The 25,863-nt window shown below is 54.6% G+C and overlaps 1 protein-coding gene across 2 annotated transcripts in view; it reads right to left on the reverse strand.

Moving 5' to 3' along the window:
- NECTIN1 (nectin cell adhesion molecule 1) overlaps nt 1-25,863 on the reverse strand; it is a 92,016-nt gene that overhangs the window by 20,150 nt on the left and 46,003 nt on the right. The window contains exons 5-6 of one of the 2 annotated variants that reach the window (XM_063418085.1): nt 24,304-24,455; nt 8,488-15,039 (exon numbers count right to left, since the gene is read on the reverse strand). In XM_063418085.1, coding sequence (XP_063274155.1) covers nt 14,498-15,039; nt 24,304-24,455 — 694 coding nt within the window. In that variant the 3' untranslated portion in view covers nt 8,488-14,497. Of the gene's footprint in view, nt 1-8,487; nt 15,040-24,303; nt 24,456-25,863 lie in introns of those variants that run through there. The other variant, XM_063418084.1, reaches the window with a different exon arrangement.

The following is a 25,863-nucleotide window of genomic DNA, read 5'->3' on the forward strand; positions in this document are numbered from 1 at the left end:
CAAACTTCTACACATGCTCAGGGGAAGAGTTTTCACCTGGGCAGGGCCTTTGGGGTGTGATTTTCAATATTATAATGAAGATACTTCACCTTCAGGATGCACAGGCCTTGATTGCTTTGCCAGGTTAACAATGGACATCCACCAACATTTTGATTGAACACATCCTTAAAGCTTGGTAGGTCTTGGAGTAAAGTACAACAACATCTTCATTTACCACATCCTTAAAACCTGCCAGTTGCAGGATGTCCTTGGCTGAGGGATGCTGCCTGTTCCCCTGATTAGGTCTCTTTTCTTCCTGATTAGGCTTGAGAGCCTGCACTGCTCTGGCAGCAGGGAACATCCTGACTCCAGGTAATCTTGACCTATTCCACATCGTGCAGCACAGCCAGCTAAAGGTTAAACACCGAGCTGGAGCAGAGCTGCTCTTCTGCCTCCATGCCCTGATATAAGTCAGATGGAATTTTCAGAGCCGTCACAGCCTCTCCCATCGGGGTGTTTGTTGATGTAACTCTCACTTACACAATCAGCCACCGCACAGGCGAGTGCCAAGGCATGGCTGCGATCCTGGCAATGCCTCATCTCCCTGGAAATCCCCCCCTGCACAGGCTGGGCCCCCAAAATGTGCTGCTCACCTCCCACACGGTGCTGCTGGGCCCTGCAAAGGGGTGCTGGGAGTGTCCTGCTTTTATGTGTGTGGGGTGGGGGCAAAACCAGCGTCCCCAAGGGGGGTTAAACAAACAAATACCCCAACTCCTCTGCACCGTCCTTCCTCTCCTTCCCACAAGTGGGAATCCCTCTATCCCCTCTCTAATTTCTCTCCACTGAAGCCCAGAAATCCCCCAGGTATCCCCCTGTGCTCATTCCCATCATGGCCATGCCCCTGTCTGGGTCCTGATCACAGCATCCCTTGAAGATCCCTGACCGCTTTCCTTCCCTCTGTCATTTTTGCCAGCCCAACTGGCACTTTGAGGCTTTCCAAGCCTCTCTGCAGCCCCTGATGAGGTTTTGGGAGAGCCTGGAAGTGCAATGTGTGGATCCAGCCCTCCCTGGGGTGCCGGCTTTGAAGTGGACTCTTGGTTTTAGTGGGGATTTCACACACATTCCAGCCAGGGAACGGCTTTGCCATGCAAGGCTCTCTCCAGTAATGACCAGTTTGTCCCTCTCCTCCCATCCCCTGCAGGAAGCACCAGCCTTGGTTAAATAACATCTGGTTAAAGAGCTGCTGGCCGCAAAAAACACGTCTGGAATGTGGCCCTAGCCCTCGGTGACCTCCCTTTTCATGCTGCCAGGGGCCACGGACAAGGACGGGCTTTGGCTGCAGCAGGGGGAGCGGGGTGTTAACCCCACGGGTCCAGCAGGGAGGAGGATCCTGCAGAGCTCTGCTGGGAGCCCCACCACAGATTCCTCCTCCTGGGCTGGTTTTTGGGCCACTCCAGCAAGGAGGGGGCAAGCACAAATTGCTGCCACTCATCCACCCCAAACTCACCTCCCTTCTTGGGCCAAGCCACAGAACCCCTGCCTCCCACAGCCCAGGACTTGGGGAGCACCCAAGGGTGCACCCCAGCCTGTTTTGGGGAAGAAGATGAACACTGAAGAAGAAGGGAAATGTTCTCTGGCGCTTCCTCTGCCTCTCAGCCCTTAATTTTAGTTCTGCTTCATTTCCTTGCAGCTTGGCAGAGTAATGAACAATCAAATCCCTTTAGTAATTTATTTCTTCTGCCGCACAGTTTCGAGGAGGTGATGACACTTGAAATTGCCTCTCCTGGAGGGCTGGAGGGGCCGGATCCTGCAGCCCATGACACCAGAGTGTTCCTGTCCTGCTCTCAGCAGCCTGCCCGGAGCACAGCCTGCTCCCAAACCCGTGCTCAGCCACAGACACAGCCCTGCTCCCTTGATGAGTCCATTAAGGTCACGCTATTACAAGCAGCCACCAGATGAATTCTGTCAGATAGAAGGCACAGGAACTGCAGCTCAGACTCTCATCATTTGTGTTAATAGAGTTAATTTGCTCAACAATCCCCAGCAGCACTCCTGGGAACGTCTCACTCTGCCTGGCCGTGTGCCCCGGGCCGTGTTTGTCTCCTGGTGCCGGCGGGGTGTTTACAGCACCGGGCAGCTGCGTCCTGGATGTCTGCAGAGGATGAGCTCACCTCGGTGTGCATCCGTGTGCAGCACCCAGGGATGCAGGCAGGCTGGGGAGGGGCTGCTCTGCATCGCTGTCACCTGGCCAGAGGTGTTCAGGCTGGGAAAGGGGGACAGTCCCCTCCTGTCCCCGGGCAGCTGCAGCAGCGAGGAGGGCTCCAGGCTGCTCCTCACACCCCCTTCCTTCTCTCCTCTCCCAAAAACCCCTGAGAGCCGCAGAATTCAGACCAAAAAGTGACTCTCCAGCCCCTGGGGCAGGGAGGGAGCTGCCAGATGTGTGAGGATGGAGGTGCTGGGGCTGCCAGATGTGTGAGGATGGAGGTGCTGGAGCTGCCAGATGTGTGAGGATGGAGGTGCTGCTGCTCTGGTGCTGCTGCCTCCCCTCCTGCCCCTCACACTCCTCCCAGCACTGTCACTGTCCCTCTCCTGCCCCAGGAGAGGAACCTGGTACAGAAAACAACTCAGAGTTCCCATTCCTGACCCTTTTCCTGATTTTTCCCTCCTGCTGATGGCGTTGAAAGTCTTCTCACACCCCTTCCCACCTCACTGGACTCCTGAAATGATGGAATCACTGATGATTAGCCCTGCAGCCTCATTCAGCCACGTGTTTCTCAGCCGGGGCACAGGGAGCTTCCCACCTTGCCCAGCATGGATCACATGGAACAGCAGGAAAGGGAGCAGCCAGTCAGCAGAAGGAGAATCAGACAGAGAAGCTGAAGGACAGGCCATGGATGCAAAAACCAGGCTGACCCTGGGGATACAACAGGAATAAACAACATCCCTGCACTGTTCCGCAGGCATCCCGGCAGGTGGATGTGGTCAGGAGGGATGCAATGATTCAGAAAAGGCAGGAGATCTGGATAACTGCTCGTGATCTGTCTCTGGGGACCGGCACACGTTTGTTTGTGGCTTCTGAGATGACAAAACAATTTCCCTGTGTTTGAGGATGGCAAGGCTGAGGAGCTTGCTGGACAGCATCTCCTTGGATACTCCATTTATTATCAGCAAACAGAGGGGTTGAAAGACTCGGCTGAGGAGATTCCTAACTCACTGCTGTTGGTTTTTTACTGTTTGTTAAAATAGTTAAATTTGAGGAAGCTAAACTCCAGCAGCATGGAGGAGGGCACAGAGAACGACTCGAATCCTACAGGGTGATTTCCTGGCACCACAGAAAAAGCAAACACAGGCTCCAGTTAATTAAGAATTAAAAGGCAGGAATATAATCAATGCCAGGCTGTGAGGTTCATGGGAAATGGGCCTTGTCAGTCAAACACAATGTCATTTTTTTGCCTACTAAACCAGTCATGTCATCAAAGCAAGTGTAGAGACGGGATGGAAAATAGATTTAGAATGGCTGACAGGATTTGAGGGTTGAACACAGAGGCTGCCAGAGCTGCTCAGTCACAAGGTCACCCCCTAACCCAGGCCAAGCCCTCCCCATCCCTAAATCCCCTTCTCCCCACCCCACTGCCCTGCTGGGTGTCAGCCCCTGGGCTCAGCTGGGTGCCAGGAGAGGGGAGGTGACACCTCTGTGACACAGGGCCTTGGGGAAAGGACACTCCAGGGATGGGGCAGGGTCTCAGAGCCTCTGTGGAGGCTGCAGAGCTGCCTGTGCACATCCCTCCTTTTGGGGCCAGGTTCCAACATCCTCCTCTTCGCCTCCCCCCCTCTGTTGCTCAGGTAACACTTCCAAGGCAGGTCCTCCAAGCAAATTTTTAGGTCAGTTATAATTGGAGAAGCTCACACGGAGCTATAAAACATCAGTTAATATGCTGGAACTATCTAGTTAAATGCCAATTATAAAACCCCATAAGCTCCTCAACTCAAATATATTAATAACATAATTAAACATTTATTGCTTATGCAAATTAAAAGTTCAGTTAATCGGACGCCGACGAAACCCCAGGAAGTGACCATTTAAGTAACAAATTTCTATTTAATTACGATTCTTCCCCGTTGCAAAGCCCCCCATGCCATTATTCCTGGGCAGTGTTTACTGGAGCCACTCCCACTTGGCATTGCCACCCCATTCCTGTTCCATTCATAACCCCCAGACAGCTGCAGCATTCAGAGCACAGCTGGCAGCAGCTGGACTGGGCACACTGGGGGATTTGTGGGCCTTGGGACGAGAATTTCGGGGTGGGGTCAGCTCCCTGATCTGTGTGCCAGCAGGAATTTGTTGTTTGTGCATTGTTCCACGGTCACTGGAAGGACTGGGAGCTGCAGCAGTGGGGTGAGGCTGGAAATGGAGCATTTATTCCTCGAGGAATGGAGGGATTTCCTCTGGTGAGCAGGGCCAGAGGGGTGGACTCCCTCCTCCCCTCCCTCCCTCCTCACCACGGGCAATCAGTTAAACCTGGCAGGTGTGAAGTTGGCAAATTCCTTTTCCAAATGGTGAGGAAAAGAGGCTGGCAGGAGTCTGGGGAGACAGGGAGATGAGGGAGGGATAGAAATGTTCCTACACCCTCAGGGTGGGTGGAGGGAGGGAAGGTGCACCTGGGACTCGGGGTGAGGCTGGAAAAGGACTGGAAAACCAGGAAAATCAGAAGCCCCTCCTCTCACAGCTCCCTTTGATCCCTTGGGATTTGATCCCTTGGGATTTGATCCCTAATCACCTCCCGGGATTTAGCCGATGCTGAGCTCCCCAGCAAACCACAGGGCAGTGTCTCCTGCACAGAGGCAGAAAAAAACCATTTACAGTTCACATTCAAACCCTTTTCCTCCCCAAATTCCCAACCATCCAGACAAAACCCTCTGCCTGCTTCCTGCCAGGACCTGGGAGTGGTCCAGCAGTTGTGAAATCTGTGGAGGAGGGAGCATCCCTAACTCACCTGGAGCCTGGCTTAGGTGAGGCCACATTCCCCTCAGCTGCCGGGGTGAAGGGAGCAGCTCGGATGGCAGGGATCCATAAATCACTGCCTTTCAATAATTCAGCCCCTGGAGGGTGATACAACGTTTTTAACCTACATTTCAGGTGAAAATATCAGCCTGGCTCTCTGATTTCTGCTCGCTAGGATGTGAAATTCCAGCAGTGCAACACACATCCATTTTTTATTTCTTTTGCCTTTTTTTTTTTTTTTTAACAGGCTGAGCTTTGTTCTGCAAATACTCTGTAAAGCCGGGCTGCATCTAAATACGTCTGGGAAGGCTGTGAAATGCCTCGTTTGGAGGAGGAGGAGGAAGAGGAGGAAGAGGAGGAGAGGACCAGCCCCTCTCTTTCTGCCAGGCACCACTGAGGGCATCTGAGGCTCAACAGCACTTCTGGTGCCACAGGTCCCTCAGCTGGAATCCATTTGCATAAAGCAATTTCCTCCAACAAATACGTTCATACAAATCAAACTGGAGATTGCAAATAATTTGAAAGTGAAAAAAAAACAAACAAACCAAAAAACCCACCCTGACAAACCCCAATCCTAATCAAACATATTTGTTGCCACAAGTGATTGAGCCTGCACTGTGAGTTTCTCCTGGTTCTGTTTATCCAGCAGTAGCTGGAGGAGGTTTAATGGGCTGTGTGTGACCTTGAGTGCTCTGAGCTGAACTGGAGCAGGATTTGCCTCTCACCTCATGAGGAGTTTTGGACTGAAGGTCACATCTCTCACCCACCTGGCCCCTCACTGGTTTGACATCTCCCAGTCCAGTCCCTGCCTTCTCCTCTGTCTCCCTTTGGCTCCTGCACTCCCAGTTCTGGTTCTGGCATCCCTGGGAGATCCAGGGGGATCCCCCTGCTTTGGGTGCTGGGGAAGGGGTTAACCCCAGGTGCCTGTTCCAGGGATATTGGGCAGGTTCCCTGGAAATTCCCTGGGCTGTATCCCACCACAAATCCTCCTCCAACTCATTGACTGGGGCAGAAATAAACCCCCCCCAACAGCCAGGAAAGCACAGGCTGGGAGCCTGGCTCTGCACCTCCAGCAGGGACATTCCAGCCCCGAATTCCTTGTGATCCCCCAGCTCCAGGGAGGTGAACCCCGCTCTGCTCTGGACCACGCTCAGCACTGGGCACACAACAGCCACAGAGCCTGCCCTGAGCTCCTGCCTCTCCCCTCTGCTGCTCCCCAGGCTCTGCAGCCCTTTTGGGGCCAGCAGGGCTCTGCAGCCCCTTTGGGGTCAGCAGGGCTGTCCTGCAGCCCCTTTTGGGGTCAGCAGGGCTCTGCAGCCCCTTTTGGGGCCAGCAGGGCTCTGCAGCCCCTTTTGGGGCCAGCAGGGCTCTGCAGCCCCTTTGGGGCCAGCAGGGCTGTCCTGCAGCCCCTTTTGGGGCCAGCAGGGCTGTCCTGCAGCCCCTTTTGGGATTTGGTCCCTAATTTGGGGCCAGCAGGGCTGTCCTGCAGAGCTGTGCCCTGCACAAGGGCTCCCAGCCACGCTGCCACTTTTCCAGGCACTGCTGGCACTCTCCACCCCCAGCGTGTTTCTCTTTGGTTCCAGAGAACCCCAATGCTTGGGGGCACAGCGTGGGGGGCTGCTGCTGCTGCCTGCAGCCCTCTGCAACCCGAGCTGCTGAGGAGAGGCCCCAGGCCGTGGGTTTTATCCATCATCGCTGTACTCTTAGGGCCTTGGGAAACCAGAGCGGCGTTTCCCAGGGGCTCATCCCAGCCAGGACAGCCCCTCCTGCCCCTCTCCCCGTGTCAGCCCAGCTCTCCAGGGCTCCTTTTGTTCCTCCCCACGCCCAGGCTGGGCTGCAGGGGCTGAGGCAGCTGCTGGGAGCTGGTTCTGTGGGAGCTGGGGTCACTCCTGGAGGAAAGCTGCCCTTGCCATGGCTAAATGAGAGGGGCAAAACGGGTGGAGAGATTGGCACAGCCCAGGGAGTGCTCACAAAACCCCTTGGTCACCTTGAAGTCTGCCTTTTCCTCCTCTCTCACAGGGAAAGCACTCCCAGGGCTCGCTCTGCTCCCTCCCAAAGCAGGACTGAGAGGATTCTCCTGCCAGGCTGCACACAGGGCACGGGTCACCAGCCTGGCACCAGCCTCTGCTGCCCTGGCACCAAACCCCTCCTTGCCAGCCTCATCCTGAGCATTCCCCTCTCCCTCAGCCCAAATCCCAGCCTGGGTCAGCACCCCCCTCCCTCTGTGCTGGGGTTTGGGTCAGATTTGGCTTCAGTGCCGAGGTTGGATGCAAAAACCCCTTCCCAGGGAGGATCCCACTGCAGAGGAGGATCCACCATCAGTGCAAGGACAGCAGGAGCCTCCTCTGATCTCCTGCCTGCCTTGTCTCTCCCTCCCTGGCCTTGATCTTTGGGAACAAAGCTTCTTTTGTAGCCTCTGTTCACAGCCAGGAGCTGGGGGAGAGGAGAGCCCGGTGTCCTTCCCGAGGCAGGGAGCAGTGACAGGGACGTGGGGAATGCCCCGAGCTCCCCCTGGGCACCCCTGAGCCTGCAGAGAACTTCCTCAGCACCATTGCCATGGCAGGCACTACAAAACATCCTTCAGTGTCCCTGAGTCCAGCTAATTCCATATTTCCAGGGAAATATTGACATTTCTCCAATAGCCTGTCCCAGCTGCTGCAGCCAGCAGTGAGAACTTCCTCAGCCACGGACGCTGCTCCTGACTTTACACAGATTTTTAATGGATTTTTCCTGCCCTGTGTTTTTCTAGCCATTTATTTTTGAAGCTCAGGTTAACTCTGGGGCTCAGCCAAGGAATTTCACTGCTTACACCAACAAAGGGAAGCGCTCCCAGCCTCCTTTAGCCTGTTCTGCATCTGCTGTCCAAGAATTCCACACAAAACCACCACGCCAGTGCAAACCCAGCCATTCCCAATCCACCTCCTCCAGCCCATTGGAGATCCCTCAACCTTCAGCTTTCACCTGCAAGCAACTCCCCTTCCAAAATACAAACACAAATAATTGAAATTTCCAAAAGATATTGCATATCCTGGGATATTTCCAAGCCGACCCATTGGAAAACAGGTGCCATTCCTGCTGCTGTGGCTCCCCTCACAGTCACTGAGTGCACGACGACGCAGCCCCAAAAGGAAGGAGAAGCTCTGTTTTTTTAAAATTCTTTATTTATAAAAAAGTACATTTTTTTTCCACAGCTCAGCCACTATTTGTTTTTTTTTTTATACAAGTAAAAGGAAGGGTGATGCAACACCCCACCCACACAAATTATAACCATGAAAATCCCCCCCACCCCCACCCCAGGACTCAAAATGAACAAATTACAAAGGATGCAAAACAAAACAAAACAAAAAGAAAAAAGAAAAAAAACAACCAACCAAACCAAAATCATAAAAGTCCATTACATTATTATTATTATTTGTATTTTTTATTTTTTACAAAAGCACTTACAACACAGATTACAAAATAAAAAAGGGGGAGAAAAAAGAAATAAAAGAAAAAAAACCAAGTGGGGTTGGGGTTGTTTGGTTGTCTGTCTGCAGTTCTAATTCCACAATGATCATTACAGCCAGAGGATGAAGAAAAAGAGAGATAAAATCACTGGAGCTGAGGAATCATGGTTAAAAAAAAAGAGAAAGGCCAAAGAAAAGAAAATGCAGATCCTCAGTGAGAGTCCCTGCACCCCCTGCAGCAGAGGATGTGACTCCGTGTGCTCCTTGCATTCACCCCAGGGAATCACAGGAGGGAAATCCCCTGTACCCAAACCCAGCTCAGCCTCCCCCTGCACCCAAACCCAGCTCAGCCTCCCCCTGTGCCCAAACCCAGCTCAGCCTCCCCCTGCACCCAAACCCAGCTCAGCCTCCCCCTGCACCCAAACCCAGCTCAGCCTCCCCCTGCGCCCAAACCCAGCTCAGCCTCCCCCTGTACACAAACCCAGCTCAGCCTCCCCCTGCACCCAAACCCAGCTCAGCCTCCCCCTGCACCCAAACCCAGCTCAGCCTCCCCCTGCACCCAAACCCAGCTCAGCCTCCCCCTGCACCCAAACCCAGCTCAGCCTCCCCCTGCACCCAAACCCAGCTCAGCCTCCCCCTGCACCCAAACCCAGCTCAGCCTCCCCCTGCACCCAAACCCAGCTCAGCCTCCCCCTGCACCCAAACTCAGCTCAGCCTCCCCCTGTACACAAACCCAGCTCAGCCTCCCCCTGCACCCAAACCCAGCTCAGCCTCCTCCCTGAGCCCAAACCCAGCTCAGCCTCCTCCCTGAGCCTCGGCTCCCTCCCGTGCTGATGGGCTGAGCCCCTGCCCTCCCCCAGCCCTCGGTCCCCAATCTGGGGTGAGTTTGGGGGTGATGGGGAAGGACCCACGAGCTCCACACCCTCCCCTGCCCCAGGGATTCCCCTGCTCGTGCCAAGGAAAGGCTGGAACTGAGGGCAGAATTCCCTGGGGATGAAAGGATGGAGGGGGTGCAGGGTGGGGAGATTTCCCTGGGGATGCAGGATGGGGAAATTTCCCTGGGGATGCAGGGATGGAGGGATGCGGGGTGGGCAGAATTCCCTGGGGATGCAGGAGATGCACGGGTGCAGGATGGGGAGATTTCCCTGGGGATGCAGAGGATGGAAGGGGTGCAGGGTGGGGAGGGTGAGGAGCTCCTCCACACCCCATCAGCACAGCACAGCAGCAGCCACGCCGTGCTGGCAGTGCCCCCGTCCCCCAAACCTCAGTGCTACAGCAGCAGAGGCTGGGGGAAGTTAAAAGTGGATTTTAACCCTCTGGCAAGCTGGGATCCCCCCATTTCCACACAGGGAAAGCCCCGAGGCAGCAGGAATGACACCTCTGACCCCCACAAGGGCACTGGGGTTTTCCCCTCCGTCCAATCTGGTACCCAAGCCCCAAAATTTGGTGTGTGTGTGCTTGTGCAAAGGGAAAGAGCCAAGCAGAGCAGCAGCCCCCGTTCCAATCACACTCCCCTCCCTGACTGCCTCCAGATCAGTCTTTGGAATCTCTCTCTCCCCAGCCCTCCGTGATTTTTGCTGAACTGTTGTTGTGTTTCTTTTTGACTCCACATCAGGAAAATGGCTCCCTTTGTCCCTCAATGCCTTTGCAATCAATTTGGTGCAACCATCTCAGCTCGTTGATTTATTTCGTGAGGAAATCTTCAGGTTGGTTTTTTTTTTTTTTCTTAATTTTTTTTTCCCCTGCTTGAATGAAAATGATTTAACAGGGGAGAAGAACAACAACAAACCTGGTAATTAAATATGGGAAAATAACCTCACTGGGGTGAATGGCAATGAATAATCCTAGAGAAAAGCCCCAGCAGGGAAACAGCTGGGGTGTCTTTGAACATAAAGCACAGGCTGGTTGTGGGCTGTGACACGGATCTGTTGGCTTGCACAGCTCCCTGAATTCACACGGGAAGGAGAAGGGGGATTGGCCCAAATTCACCTGAATTTTGGGTCACTGACCTCTCTCTTGCTGCCTGCTCAGCTTCCCCTGAGGTACCACGGGCTTTGCCATCCGGGATTGGGCTTGGGAAAGGAAAAGCACCACGCTGGTGTCCCTGGCAAAGCCCAGGGCAGGGAGCCCTCCTGGACAGACCCCTGCCAGGGGCGTGATGAGGCACTGGCACCCAGCCCCAGGCACAAACCCAGCCCTGGCTGGGTCAGGGGGGCCACACCAGTCCGGGACTGGTGTGAAATGGGGCATTTCCTGGAGAAATGCTCCCTAGCACCGAGGTGGAGGGGATGAGGCCCGTGGACAGCCTCTCTCTCCCAGCTGGGAGCTCCAGCTCGCTCTTTGCCAGGTCTCACGGGGGCATTTTCCACCTCCTTAGCACCTCTGATGGAAGGGGGGGTGGAGAACCAGGGGGTTTTTCACTTGGGGGTCGCAGAGAGGTGGCCCTGAGCTCATGTGTGGCACTGCCAGGACCTGCCCACTGCAGGTGGGCAATGGGGGCACAGAAGGAGCAGGGACAGCACCCCAGAGCACAGAACCGCCCAGGCTGGCCCTGCTGCTGAGCCCTGCACACTCCCAGCACCTTCCCTGCCTGCAGAAGCCCCCAGGAGCACGTGGTCCTTCACTCTGGCCTCTCTCCTGAGCTCAGCCCTGCCCTCAGGTAGGGACAGGTATCAACTTCTGCTTGCTGATGGTGGAAAAACTCATTTAATTCCCTTCAAGGGCCCCCTCAGAGCAATTTAGCCCAGAGAAGGCAGTGATGCTATTACTGGACCAAAACAGCTCTCAGATGAAGCATCAATCTGATTTTCTTCCCCCACACTTCTTTTTTCTTCCACCTGGCTGTGGATTAATGGCTAATCACTTGGCTAATTACCACCCCAAGAGTGTCTTGGCCGTCCAGCTGACCTTGCAAGGGACAGCAAGAAGCAAATGACAGCACAGAGGTGGCATTTCTCCGTGGCTGTGGTGATAATTGCACCAGGGGAGCAGTGCTGAAGAGCTCAGGGATGAGAGAAAGGCAGCACTGAACCCTGAACTCGCAGGGTGCCTCACTGCTGTGCCAGGCATTGCTGCCCAAGGATCTTCCACTCAAGGTTTTGGATGAAAAATGATCATTTGACCCCTTTTCTGAACCACTCTGAGGAGGTAAGTGCCTGAGCTAAGTCCTAAATTCGGGCTGGTGCAGAAAGGGCAGGAAAAAGTGCTGCAGCAGGAAGGGAGCTGTGCACAGGTTCTAGCTTGGAAATTCCACATTGCTCCCCTCTCTCCTTTCCCTGGCTCCCGCTGGGTTTTGGAGCCCTCGCTCAGTGGACAGTGTGTAAATGAGCAAGGAATAAGCCAAGGAGGCTGCAGCTCCAAAAATTACTCCTTCAAAGGCAAACTAATAACTCCCAAAGCAGATTTCCTGGGTTCCTTTGGGCACCCCTGAACCTGGGAACAGCCACACAGCCCTGATCTCTCCCTCCTGCCCCTCTGCCAGGCTTTGCTCTTTAGGACAGAGCTGTGGGGTCAGTGTGCTGGGAATTTGCCAGACCTGAGCAGTGGCCTCTGCCTGAACATGAAGAATCACTGCTGGAGGACCCTGCAGATTTTATAAATTGTTTTATAAAATGATTGTTTCCTTCCCAAGCCAGCTCCTCACAGGGTGCAGCCGTGCTGGGGGAGATCTGCAGGGCAGGGTCAGTGGCACTGATGTCCCTGGGTGCCTGCTCAGAGTTTGGTGCTGGAGGCACTGCCTCCATCCCGTTTCAGATCTCCAGGATCATTCCCTGGAGAGATTCCCTGGACTCTGCTGGGGACCCTCCCTGCACCCCTCACCCTGCAGGCTCTGCCCTGATCCGGACCACAGCCTCTCCCTCTGGGGGAATCAGAGCCCTGTGTGTGCTGCTCTCCCAAGGCACTGCAGGGGAGTCATTCCCACCCCTGATCATCAGTAACCAGAGATCTGGAGAGACACTGAGAGGTTTTATTTCATTTTTGGGGGGCTTTCTTGCCAGCAGGGTGCTCCTGGTGGCCGTGGACGGAGCTGGGGCGGTTCAGCCTGAGGGATCCCGAGGGAATCTCTGCCTGCCTGGCTCTGAGAGGACACAGAGCAGCCTTCCTGTGGCCTGTGGCTGTGGTGCCAGAAGCCAGGAAGCCTGAGGGGCTGGCAGGAACAGCAGAGAGATGATTACAGCCCTACAATTGGATTGCCCACTGCCCTGCCCCACTAATGCAATCAGAGCGCTCTGGGGTGGCCCAGGCTGAGCTCCCTGGGGTCTGCACTGAGCACCTGAAGGAAAGGAAAGCTCTGGAGGCTGCCTGGAGCAGAGATCCGAGCTCTCCTCATCCCTGTGGGTCTGCCTCCCCACCCTCCTCCTCCCTTTCTGCAGCAGGATAACCGCTGTGGAACAAAACCCAGCGGGTAAGGCAGGAGGAGAATTAGTCCTGCTATTTTTAGATGTCCATGATAATACAGCTCAGAAAACTGGGGATTTCTTTTCGAACAAAAGATTTATTTATACATCAAATTAAAAAAAAGAAAAAAAAAAAAAAAAGAAAAAAAAATATAACCCACAAGAAGAAAAATAAGCCCCAACCCCGTGAATCTAATTTGGAGATGGTCGGTGTGAGACAGAGGGCCCTGAAGTCTGGAATCCCATTTATTCACAGAGCAGAGATAGCAGCAATCCAGCCCCCAGCACAAGGCCTGGCTGAAGGCAAGGAGGGCGAGATCAATACCCCAGGCTCAATCCCTCCTACCCTGTCTGCCAAGCCTGAGCTCAGGAGAGGGATGTGATATTGGAAAAGTGGCAATCAATGCCAGCTACGTGGTGCAGCCACAGGCTGGGGTTGTTGCTAGGAGAGAGAAAGAGAGAGAGAGAAGCACCCCCGTGCTCTGACCAGAATAAAAAATAAAGTGTAAACACATGACAATTAAGTCTTAGTGGTATAATAAAATAAAACTCAGGGGCTGGTGCTGCCCTGCCTGGGTGTGCAGGGCAGAGCTGAAGGCAGTGAATGTGTGGAAGCAAAGTGTCCTCGGTTGGTCCCTTCCCCAGTGGATGTGCCCGGCACAGTCGTGCCCCAGTGAACTGTTCTGTGGCTGGCACCAGCAACAACAACAGCAACAAGAACAAAAACAGCCAGCCTTTCTCTGAGCCATCACGGGGGGGAAAATGTCAGCAATAAATACTCCTTGTCTTTCATTTAAAAGAACACTCAAAACAAAGACAGAAAAATGAAAAGCCAGGCAATAATAAATTGTAGGAGGAAAATGGCAGGTTTGTTTCCCTGCTCTGCTATCAGCCCCTGCACCTGCGGTTTGGTCTAGGGCTTTTTTTTTCTCCCCCTTTTCTCCTCATTTTCATTTCATTGAGTCATTAAAAACTGGGTGTGGTTCTCTCCAGGTGTGCAGCAGGCAATGGGAATGTCACCCAGACCCCACAAAAAAAAAAACAACAAAAAAAAGGCGATTAGGGGAACAAAAACCCAAAATCCATTCACCTGATAATGGCACCTATGTTTCCATTGCCATAAAACTCTCCTGGCCTCACAGCCCACCTCCCAAGGTTAAAAAACAAACAAAGAAGACAACACACAAACAAATTTCCAGTGTTTCAGGGGGGTGGGAGTGGGAGGAGGAAGCCTCGGGGAGGGAAGGGCACTCCGAGACATGAAGACACAAACAGAGTGTAATATACAGGCTGGGCAACAGTCGTTAAAGCAAAGAGGAACACCTAAGCCACCGACCAATACAAACACCACAGAAGGGGACGAAAGTCGTCGAAGAGAGAAATTAAAAAAGCCAAAACCAAAACCGAGAGAAAATAATTACCCGACCTCCCGCCCTCCCGCACGAGCCCCGCCCCAACCCCCCGCCCCAAAAAAAATGATGGGTAAGCAAAGCCGCCCCCCCTCCCTGCTCAGCCCCAGCCCCGTTCCTGCTGGGAGCATCCGAAGAGTCCGTGCGGGGCGGCCGGGGGTGCCGGGAGGGACGCAGGGGAGGGAGGGCATCGCTCGTGAGCGCGTGGGGTTCACGCGCGTGTGTGTGAGGGTGTGCGTGGGTGTAGCAGAGGGGGGCGTGGAGCTACACGTACCACTCCTTTTTGGAAATAAAAGACCCGTCGTTCTGCGACACCATGTTGTCGGCCAGGTCGAGCTGCTCGGGGTCGTACTGGAAGCCGAGTGTCCTCTCGTCGTAAGGTTCGGGGTGGGCCTCGCCCTCGTCCACGGTGAAGTAAGGCCTCTTGGCGTCCTCCTCGTAGGCTTTGGGGCCGCCCAGCTTGCGCTCTCCTCCCGCATCCTCATCCTCATCCTCGTAGGTGTTGCCGCCCAAGGGGCCCGGCTTCTTCTCGTCGTCCGAGTCGTCGGGGTACTGGAGGTTCTGTGCCATGGGCGGGTGGTGCTGCGGGATGCCGGCCTTGCTGTAGCCGTTGCCGTACACGTGTTTCTTGGTGCTGTAGTCACCCTTGAAGGTGTGACGCCGGCGCCGCAGCACCACAAAGAGCACCACGGCCACCAGCAGGACCAGCGAGACGCCGCCCACTATGCCCCCAATCACCGGTGTGGGGATGTTCGGCTGCACCATGGATTTGTGATCATCGATTGGAGACGGGGTGTAGGGAAATTCTGGGTAGGAAAAGACAGATGGAAGGGGGAACAGTGTCAAACCATGCGGAAACGCGCCCTCCCTCCACGCTCTCGCGGCCAGTCTGGGGCGGGGGGTGAGGGGGTGGGAAGATGAGGGTAAGGAACAGGGAAGGGAAAAACGGGGGAAAGGGGAAGAGGGGGTGTCCTCACAGGGGTCAGCTCTGCCTCAGCGAGGGGAAGGTGCCGTGCCAAGCTGGCCAAGCCTCATGCAGGAGCCCAGCAGGCTGCTGGAAGCAGTGTCCCCTCCCCAGCCCTCCTGGTGTCTCCAGGAGCGCTCAGATCCCACCAGCCCCGTGCCTTGAGTCCAGGAGCGCTCCGTTTCACCGGCTGATAGAATTCCAGCTTCCCAGAGAGTGCTCCTGACAGAGAGCCAGACCCCAGACCCCACCCAGGGTGGGCACGGAGCTGCTCAGAGGTGCCACGCTGGAGCCACCAGCTCTGCATCCCTCTCCTCACAGCCCAGCCCAGATCAGAACCAGCGGGGTCCAGAAGGCAGCAGCACCCTGTGACCCCCACACACCCACCCTGCTCAGAGCCCTGCTGCCTCCTGACCCCTCGTGCTGACCCTGCAGACCACCCTCCCACTGCACAGTGCCTCTCCTCCTGCTGATCTTGCTCCTACAGTTACCCTGACCTATTTAAAAAAATAATAAATAACTCAAAAAGAGGCAGAGGGAAGAGATGAGAAAGCAGCGCTCTTCTCTTTCATGCATTTCAACACCTACACTTTGGCACAGATAAAGTTTGAGCCAGGACTTCAATCAACCTTCCTGGGCACAGTTACAGCCCCTGGCCAAGCTCAGAGCCTGTTGAACACCCGTGGCCATGAGGCATTAAACACCACATGGTTGTCTCAGCCCCTCACCTGCCTCCCAATTTAGGCAGCAGATTCCTGGTTAATGCCCCGGGGCAGCCCTGTGAGAGCTCTCTCAGTGCTTTTCCCACCCCCAAGGCTGTTCTGCCAAGCCTGGAGCCTCCTGGCCTTCACTTTTCCCCCAGCAGCCCAAGGACTGGGGCAGACCCAGCAGCAAACTCAGCATCCCTGAGCCCAGCCAGGGTGGGGTGATGGGGGAAGAGGGGCTGGGAGGCAGCAGCAGACCCCAAAGGGATGTGAGGCAGCCTCTGCTGCCTGCCCCCTTTCGTGGCCCTGCTGGCACAGCTCAGCACAGCCACAGGGAGAGGGGAGGAAAGAGCTTCCCCCCAGTGAAGGCACTGCAACAGCTGCAGCTTTTGGACAAGGGCACTGAATTCGAGCAATGCTGGCCCGAGCCATAAATGTTTTGGGTGATTTTGTGCCTGGAAGATGATTAATTCCTGCCTTTCCTGGAACACCAACCCGACAGCAGCGTCTTGGGTTCTGCAGTGCTGCCTTGCCTCCCGAGGCTGAACCCACACAGAGAGCAGCCCACTGGGCAGAGTGGGCTGGGGGACAGATGGAGGGTCCCTGCTGCAGCCAGCACGAGGAGCAAGATGCTGTGCAGGCAGGAGGCAGCGTTTTTTCCCAAAGAGAGCCTCAGAGAAGCAGCAAGGACGTGTCTCGTGGCATGGGGAGCTGGGGCTGGGCTGTGCAAAGCCAAAGCCACATGCTGCATCAAGAGAAGGCCTGTCCCAGGTAGCTGGTTAATGCAGAACCTCTCTGCAGGGACAGGCACGTCCATCCCCTCTGGTCCTGCCTGCTGAGGGCTCAGCTTCAACCACACAACATCCACACTGTTCCTTCTCCTGCCACCTCCCCGGGGCTGCTCCCCGCTGTCCCGGCCTCTGTGGTGCCCAATTCCCAAAGCTGTGCACGGAGCAGGGAGCAGCTGGAGGCTGAGTGGGAGCAGGGGAAGCCCAGCAAGCTGGCTCAGGCCCTGGGCACTCAATCTTTCATTTCCTCACAGCTCTGAAGCCTCCTCACACCCTGCTGTTCCCTACAGCCAGGCTGGCTCTGTGCGTGGCCCCACAAACCCACCCTGACAAGCCCCAGCCGTGGTGTGCAGACCCCTCAAACCACTCCGACCCCTCTGCCTCCCAGCTCTGGAGAACAGATCTGGGAGGAGAAGTCTGTGCCTCATTTCTGAAGGAGCCTGGCCCACTTTCCTGTTAAAAGCCTCATGAACAGTCCAGGCTGGACACATGAAGAGAAAAGGGAGGATGTTTTCCTACCTTTCTCAGGAGAGATTTATTTTTTCCCTGCCCTTTGTGCTGCCCAGCCCTGATGTAGCACTCACCACCTCCATGCCAACCCCCTGGCACTGCCAACGCCGTGGACACGAGCAGGAACACATCCATCCATCCATCCATCCATCCACCCATCCATCCATCCATCCATCCACCCATCCATCCATCCATCCATCCATCCATCCATCCATCCACCCATCCATCCATCCATCCATCCACCCATCCATCCATCCATCCATCCATGGATCCATCCATCCATCCATCCATGGATCCATCCATCCATCCATCCATCCATCCATCCATCCATCCATCCATCCATCCATCCATCCATCCATCCATCATCCATGGATCCATGGATCCATCCACCCATCCATCCCTCCATCCAGCCCTCCATCCATCCATCCCTCCATCCATCAATCCATCCATCCATCCCTCCATCCATCCCTGGTGCATCTCACATGTCTCTCAGGCATGGAACTGTTCTCTCCCCTCATCCCATCCCCATCCTTCTCGCCATGGCCCCATTCCCACGCCAGAGGGAACAAACCCAGACCGTGGGAAGGGAGAAAGAAGAAAGACAGGGGGAGATAACGTCACATCACCCCCTCCTCACCCACAGAGCTTCCTCCCTCCTCATCCTCCCTCCTCATCCTCCCACGGGGGCTGTGCTGGGTGACCCGGGGCGGGGTCAGTGTCCGGGCAGGAGGGGTCCGGCCCCTCCAGAGCCCGGCACCGCCACTGGATGGCGGCACAGACCGGGGCTGGCCCCGGGGCGGGGTGGGCACTGCCGGACCCTCCCCGCGTGTGGCTGTGCCCTGTGACAAAGCACTGCCAGGTGGTGAGCGGGGACCCGGGTGTCACCTGTCCCCGCATCCATGTCCCACCAGGACACCTGGCAATCCCAATCCCACAGATGGGATCCACCCCTCTGCCCACCCTGCTCCGTGTGCGGCACCAAGGAGAGAAGGGGGAGTGTGGGAAAAGGATCCCCCTTTTTTGTGTGTCCGGGGGGGGCGTGAAATTCCTGGAAACCGGTGCCATGCCTGAGCGTGCTCGGGGGGCCCCACGTGAAAAATCCATTAGGAAGAGTCTGGAGAGAATTAAAGCCGCTGTGAAAAGCAGCCCAGAGAAACAGGAGACAGCGGAGCCGAGGGAGGGGGAACAAGCCAGGCTTTAATGCCAGCATGAAAAGCCTCCCCCCGCCTGCCACCCCCCAGCCCTTACAAAAAGAGGGAGTGCTGTATGAATAGGAATTAAAGCAGCAACCCTATCTGCCCGTGCCCGGCTCTGCCAGCTGTTGCATTCAGCCCAGCTTCCTGTCCCCGTGCCAGCAGCCGGACCTCTGGGACAGCAGCTGGGAGAGCAGGGGGACAGGAGGTCACCCCGGGCTCAGCCTGGCACCTGGCCTGGCCCACAGGTTCTCTCTGATCCCTTTGCAAGGCTCTGGGCATCTCCAGACCTTCCCCATTACAAGAGCGGCTTCAAAAGCACATTTTTATTTTTTTAAATCCCATCTTTCTCTTAATGGCTGTTTTCCAACAAAAATGAGGCGCATGCAAACCATCCCACCTGTCCATCAATCCTTTATCTGCTGCTTTTTTGAACCTGCTGGCCAATTTTAGTGCTATGTGAGAGAAGGAGCTGAAATTATCCCTATCAAGAAGCTCCTGGAGAAGGCTGGAGTGGGATCCTTGGTGGAGGTGGGAGCTAAACCTCATTAGACATCAGAGAACCCAGAGGGACAGGAGGCTGCACCCAGGGGCACGAAGAGCCCAGATCAGAAAAAGAGTATTTTTAGACACCCAGTAATTCTTCTGTGATATGCAGATCCACGGGAAATGAGCTCTCAAAAGCTCTTCTGCTCATCTGCTGGGATATTTTAAAAGACTACTTCCTGTGGACACGTTTTTCCTTTAAATCCCATTACCATCCTTTTCCCCTCAATCCTAAGCACCAAAGGAAAAGCCAGCACCAGCCCAGATTCTCCCTGCAGCCACAGGCACTGAAGAAAATGTCAAAGTCCTTGAGGAATTAGCTGTTGGACATGTGTCAGCCCAAGCTCTTCCAGAGGAAAACTGGATTTCCTCCTACCTTGGAAAAACCAAACATCCACACAATGTGAACAGCAGCTCCAGGGAGGAACAGGAACCTGAATTCCAACGTATTCATGGGGCTTCCCAGTTCCCAGATGGCCTCAGCAAACACAGAAATGACCCTGCAGGGTTTGTTTAGGAGCCAGACTGCTGATGGCAAACTTTCCCTGCCGGAACAGCCCACGCCAAATTATCCCAGGACTTTGCCCCCGTGTTAAGTTATGCACACGAGGGAAGATAAGGAGAAACCTCAGGACAAAGCTGCCATTTGAGAAGCCCAGAGCCCTGCTGACCTTCTCCCTCCCCCCTGCATGTCCATCCCCAGCTTTCCAAGCGATCCTGCTTTCCTCTCCCTCCCAGGGGTTCCCGCAGGGCGGGTGGGGGTGGAAAAACCTCTGGCAGCTAATCCAGGGGTTGTGCAGCTGCCGCTGGCGTGTCAGAGTGTGACGGCTTTCCGGCCAGATGCCAAACGTGTCTTAGGCTTTAATCTCTCTCTCAGGTCACCTATCCCCTGTCAGTCAAGCCCTGCTCCCCTCGCTGGCACAGATGTCACCAGACAGGATGCACAGCCACTCTGGGAGATCAGCATCAGCCAGACCCCCCACCCACCCTGGGGCTCGCTCCTCTTTGCCCCCCCGGCCCCACATCCTCCCACCTCGGTCTGCCTGGCTTTGGGAGCACCTGCTGCAGGGCTTGGGATTCAGGGCTTCCCAGAAAGGGCTTTCCCGAGCCTGGTGCTGTGTGGCAGCAGCTCCAGCAAGCCCCAGGGGCTGTTTGCAGTGACCTTGCTGGGACGAGAGCGCTGCTGGTGTGTAAATAACTCCCTGCTGGAAGCCAAGCAGGGGGGGCAGCAAGCCCTGCCAGCTTTCCCTCCCCCCCAGCCTGCAGCACATCCAAGGCCAGGGATGCAAAGCTGCTGGCACAGGCTCTCCCTGCTCCCCCAGCTCTCTGAGTCTCCTTCAAAGGTCCATTTGCCTTTTTTTTCCCTTTCTCCTTGTGCTCTCTCTGGCTGGAGCCAGTGCACAAGTGGGTGAATGTGTCCTGCACAGGGCCAGGGCATGTCCGTGCTCTGCTGCACCCAGAAAAGCCTTTATTCATGAATCCATGGACATTCCCACATGCAAATGCTTTGTTCCTGCCCTGTGCATGCAGGTTTGGGAAAGGCATTTCCATGGCCAGGATGAAAATTGGGAGTCACAGGTGTGAATGTCCATGGACAGGATAAAAATGGGATCACACAGGTGAATATCCATGGCCAGGTTGAACACTGGGATCACACAGGTGTGAATGTCCATGGCCAGGATGCAGGTTGGGATCACACAGGTGAATATCCATGGCCAGGATGCAGACTGGGATCACACAGGTGAATATCCATGGCCAGGATGCAGGTTGGGATCACACAGGTGAATATCCATGGCCAGGATGCAGACTGGGATCACACAGGTGAATATCCATGGCCAGGATGCACATTGGGATCACACAGGTGTGAATGTCCATGGCCAGGATGCAGACTGGGATCACACAGGTGGACATCCATGGCCAGGATGCAGGCTGGGATCACACAGATGTGAATATCCATGGCCGGGATGCAGGTTGGGATCACACAGGTGTGAATATCCATGGCCAGGATGCAGACTGGGATCACACAGGTGAACATCCATGGCCAGGATGCAGGTTAGGATCACACAGGTGAATATCCATGGCCAGGATGCAGGTTAGGATCACACAGGTGAATATCCATGTCCAGTTCTCTCCACACACGTGCAGTCCACAAGCACAGCCTTTTTTTCTGTCACCCACCCTCCCGTAATAAATAGTTACATGTCACACTACATGGCTTGCCTGCGACTGACAAAGGTCCTGCAAGGCAGGAGAAGCTATTATGGGAACAGATTGCTGGAATAAAATATTAAATTTCCACTTATCAATCTCTTTAATGCGCCATAACTCTCATGGAAGCATTCAGCCTTCTCCCTCTGAACAAATTGCCCTCCCCATCAGGGGGCTAAAACCAGCCCTGCACTCTTCCTCTCTGGGGCCTGGAGGGAAGATTTTGGGTGGCAAAGGGGGGGAGAACAGGGAGACAGAAAGGGGAAAAGCTGCTGCAGGGTTTTCTCTGCATCAGCCTTCCGTGTTGTTTTCTTTTTTTCTCCCAAGGCTGGCTGCTCACTAGATTGAACTCCATTTATTGCATGCAGCTCTTGAAAGAGGTTTTGTGGTCCACTGACAATCCCTAAATTGCCTGCAAGACCCAAACAAATGTACCTGTAATAGCTGGGCGAGGAGGGCTGAGCCCTCCCCAGCACCCGCCTAATCGCTCCTTAGGGAGAGCTGGATAAACATATTCAGATCCCATGAATTATTAAAGGATATATATTTTTTTTTTTTAATGTGGTGCAGGCCTGGCCTGTGGGGTTGGCTGTTAATCCCTCCTGGCAGGGCAGTTGTGGGTGTGCCCTTCATTCCCTCTCATTTAACCTCGACCCCACCACCGGGACCTTTGGGAAGCAGCTGAGATTCCAGGCAGGCAGACCCCAAACCCAGCCCAGAAATCCTGCCAGCCCCCACCTCCAAACCCAGTCCCTGCCAGCCCAGAAATCCTGGCAGCCCTGTGCTGGTGAGGCATGAGAATGATGCTCCACCAGTCCTCTGCAAAAAAACACCAGGAAAAGAGACAATTCCAAATCCCGGGGAGAACGCACAGCCCCTCTTCTCTAGAAGGGTGAGCTGGTGCAGCCACCTTCAGTGCCCCTGTGGGGCTGAGACACATCCAAAACGGGCAGGAAACACGAGCAGAGGGCTGTGCGTGGTGTCCTGACACCCCAAGTGTGACATGAGGGGGTTGGACAGGCAGAGTGACAGCAAGGAATGGACACAGAGGATATGGAGGGATGGACAGTGAGAGCCTGTTACTCTCAAAGCCTTCTTCAGTCCCTGTTCCACCTCCTTCAGTCCCTGTTTCACCTTCTCAGTCCCTGTTTCACCTTCTCAGTCCCTGTTCCACCTCCTTCAGTCCCTGTTCCACCTCCTTCAGTCCCTGTTCCACCTCCTTCAGTCCCTGTTCCACCTCCTTCAGTCCCTGTTCCACCTCCTTCAGTCCCTGTTCCACCTCCTTCAGTCCCTGTTCCACCTCCTTCATTCCCTGTTCCACCTCCTTCAGTCCCTGTTCCACCTCCTTCAGTCCCTGTTCCACCTCCTTCAGTCCCTGTTCCACCTCCTTCAGTCCCTGTTCCACCTCCTTCAGTCCCTGTTCCACCTCCTTCAGTCCCTGTTTCACCTCCTTCAGTCCCTGTTCCAGCTCCTTCAGTCCCTGTTCCACCTCCTTCAGTCCCTGTTCCACCTCCTTCCCTGTGCCCGAGGGCTGAGCTTGGAGGATTTGAAGCTCTGCTCACTGTTTCAAAGGTGCCCCGATGTTCTGGACACTGCGTGGGATGGATTTCTACAGCCCAAGGGAGTCAGCTCGGTTTGTTTGCACTGCCCCAGGAGGTGACAACTCCCCTGGAATGGCCAGCAGCTGATTTTGGCCATGACCTTGCCCTGGTTTTTGGTGTTTTGGGCAGGGCTGGGCACAAAGGGCTTTGTTCTTCCAGTGCCTTTCACTGGCAAAAGAAACAGCCCCCAGAGAAATGCCTGTACCAGGAACAACTCAGCAGGCAGCGATCCAGGGCGGGAGGCGTGAATTAAAGACCTGCTACAGTGATAATGATCATAAATAAATACCGGGTAATTAGCATCTAATTAGCACATCCCATCCATTGACCTCCAAGCGCTTGGATAGAGGAAGATTAGCCTGGTTTGCCCAGGTTGCAGAGAGGGGAGCTGAGGTGCTGAGGGTGCCAAACACGGAATTGTTGCTAATTTTAGCTGCCCCAGACTCGGCTCGACGCTTGCTCAGCATTTACCACCAGAGGAAGCTGGTGCAGGGGGCTGGAGTCTCACCACTCTCAGCTCAGACAACTCCCCCAGGACCAGAGGGCAGGAGAGGCTCTGACTGCCCTGGGCTGGACACAGGGAGAGGGAACAGCCCTGGGAGCCTGTCCTGTGTTCCCCATGCCCTGGAAGCCCCCAGGGCACCTCATTCACTTCACTGCCCACCCTGTCCGGGCTGTTTGCAGCCCAGAGCTCGCTGCAGTGTGGCTGTGCTCCACTCACCGCTCCAAGAGGCACTTCCAGCCCTCCTGAGACCCACCAGTCGCTGCCTGATAACCCAAAATGCTCCTTTTACCCAAAGGAATGGGATAAATGTCCCTTTCCTGCTCTCAGAGCACCCACAGCCACTTTTACCCCTTGGTGATACCTCGCAACGTCACTCTGACTTTCAGAAATCAGGCTATTGCCATCTGTTATTCCTTCTCTTGAAGCCATTTCCTGACACGACTTTCTCTCCCTGACACCACCTAAGCTTGCCCATGGCTTTCCCTCCCTCCTGTGGCCACCCTCAGATTCCTTCTGCCTCCTGTGACATCACAGCACCACTTCCCACTGCTCCATCCTCCCTGGAGCCCAGACAAAGCTCCTCAAGCACTCACAGGAATCCGTGGCAGGCAGGTGAGCGAGTTCAGAGCAACACTGGAAGGAGCTCAAATGAAGAATCATGAGAATTACCCAGCACCAGGAACACCAAACTCCATCCTGAGCGAGTGACTCATCCATCTCCTGCCTTCCTGGCAGTCCACATCCTCATCCTACCCCTTGTTCTGATCAATATCTCCCTGAACACCTACAACCATCTCTGCATCCAAAGCAGAAGACAAAGGGGGAACAAATTGATTTGGTGTAAGAAAGGAAAAGACCACGACAGGAAAGGAGAAAAAAAAATCCAAAGCAAACCAGTGCAACTCCATTCCAAAGCCAAGAACTCCGCTGTGCCGGAGATTCCCACCCCTGACAGGAGACGCTGGTGATGGAGGAGATGTAACTGCTCACACCTTTGTGTCCCTCCCCACCCTCTTTTCCACGTTCCAGAGCAGCCCAGGCGCTGTCCTACCTGTGACATTGACTTCCACCAGGCCCGAGCGTGTCCCGATGGCGTTGGTGGCCTCGCAGACGTAGGTGCCGGCCACGCTGTAGGACACGGGCCCTTTGAAGTAGAGGGTGTTGTTCTGGATTTCCACGCTCCCTGGCAGGGTCCCGTTTGGCCTGGGGGGGACAGAGAGCGTGGTTGGCCCCAGAGGTGACACCCAGAGGTGACACCAACGTTCTGGGGCTGCGCTCGCCCTTGGGCAGGTGCAGAAGCTGGAGGTGCTGGCTGGAAAATTCCCATTAATGCAGGCAGGAAAAGGACAAAACCTGACCCTGTTTTACCCCAATTTCCTGCCTATTTAACTCTCCTGATCAGCCAGCGTTGATTTCAACTCAAACTCAAGGACAGCAGTGTTGATTTAGAGCCCTGCCCATGTCAGAACAGTCAGGTGAGTGTGAAACTGGAATAATGCAAAACTAAACATGGAGATACAGAAAACAAATTAGCAAAGGCAGATGAAAAAATTAAAAAAAAAAAGCGCCCCTGTGTGTTAGGAAAAGACACACATGGCCTGGTTATTCTTAATTACTGAAGCAAAGTAAAGTAATTACTTCTCTTAGGCAATTAAAAATTACTCAAGTAATTCCTTCCCCTCCTCCCAACCCAAATGTGCACATATTGTCAGCAATTTAGAAGAAACAAAAGGGAATAACGGGGGGATAATTAGGATTGTAAAGAAGTGCCTAAATGCATGTATTCTGCATGTCTACATATACACATGTGTACAGAAATCACATTTTTCCCTGCTGCATCAAGCCAATGATCCCAAAGCTGATGGAGAAACACCTTAAGCGTGGTCCTGTAGAGCCCTGAACCTACAAAACCAAGAGCACAGAAGGGGGTGTGGGTGCTCCAGGAGGCTGCTGCCTCCTCTGACAGCTCCCCTGGTTCTGCTCATCACCATCCAAATGGGAGGAGAGGAAAAGCACTGCTGGGTTTTACACTCCAGGCAGCAGCAGCACAGCAGCAGCCCCCAGGAAGGGCACAGAAATAGCCTCAAGTGGCATCTCTGCTGCCTTGGGTGCATTTTTGCCTCTGGGGTTTTCCTGGGTAAGTTGTGAGGAAGCCAGAGAGCCCCACGGAGTTTAAGTCAGACTGGCAGAACCAACAGATGGAGGGAGCTGGGGATGGAGAACTAGGAAAAAAAGGCAAGAAAAACAATCCTCTTCAGACTTTCACTTTGAACAGTTTGATCTGAGAAGTGGAATGAGACAGAATGTGCTCCTTGCAAAGCCATGTTGAGAGCCTCTCTCCTGATGACAAATGCCAGCTGAAAAGAAGAAAGGATCCATTTGATCTTCCTCTTTTAAAGCTACACGAGAGCTTGCAGAGAAGAAAGAGCAGCAGAGAGAACCACATCAGGTTGTATCAATTCCCACCTGGCTGCCCAGACACCCCTCACTCACTTTTCAAGTCCCTTTAGCATGTTCAGCCAAAAGCTGGAAACCTGAGGACAAGGAATTGCTGCTGTTTAATGTCAGTCACGTGGAGCTGATTCTGGGGAAAGGTTGTTCACACACAGAC

Source organism: Prinia subflava, chromosome 22 (genome assembly GCF_021018805.1).
Source record: "Prinia subflava isolate CZ2003 ecotype Zambia chromosome 22, Cam_Psub_1.2, whole genome shotgun sequence".
NCBI lineage: Eukaryota > Metazoa > Chordata > Aves > Passeriformes > Cisticolidae > Prinia > Prinia subflava.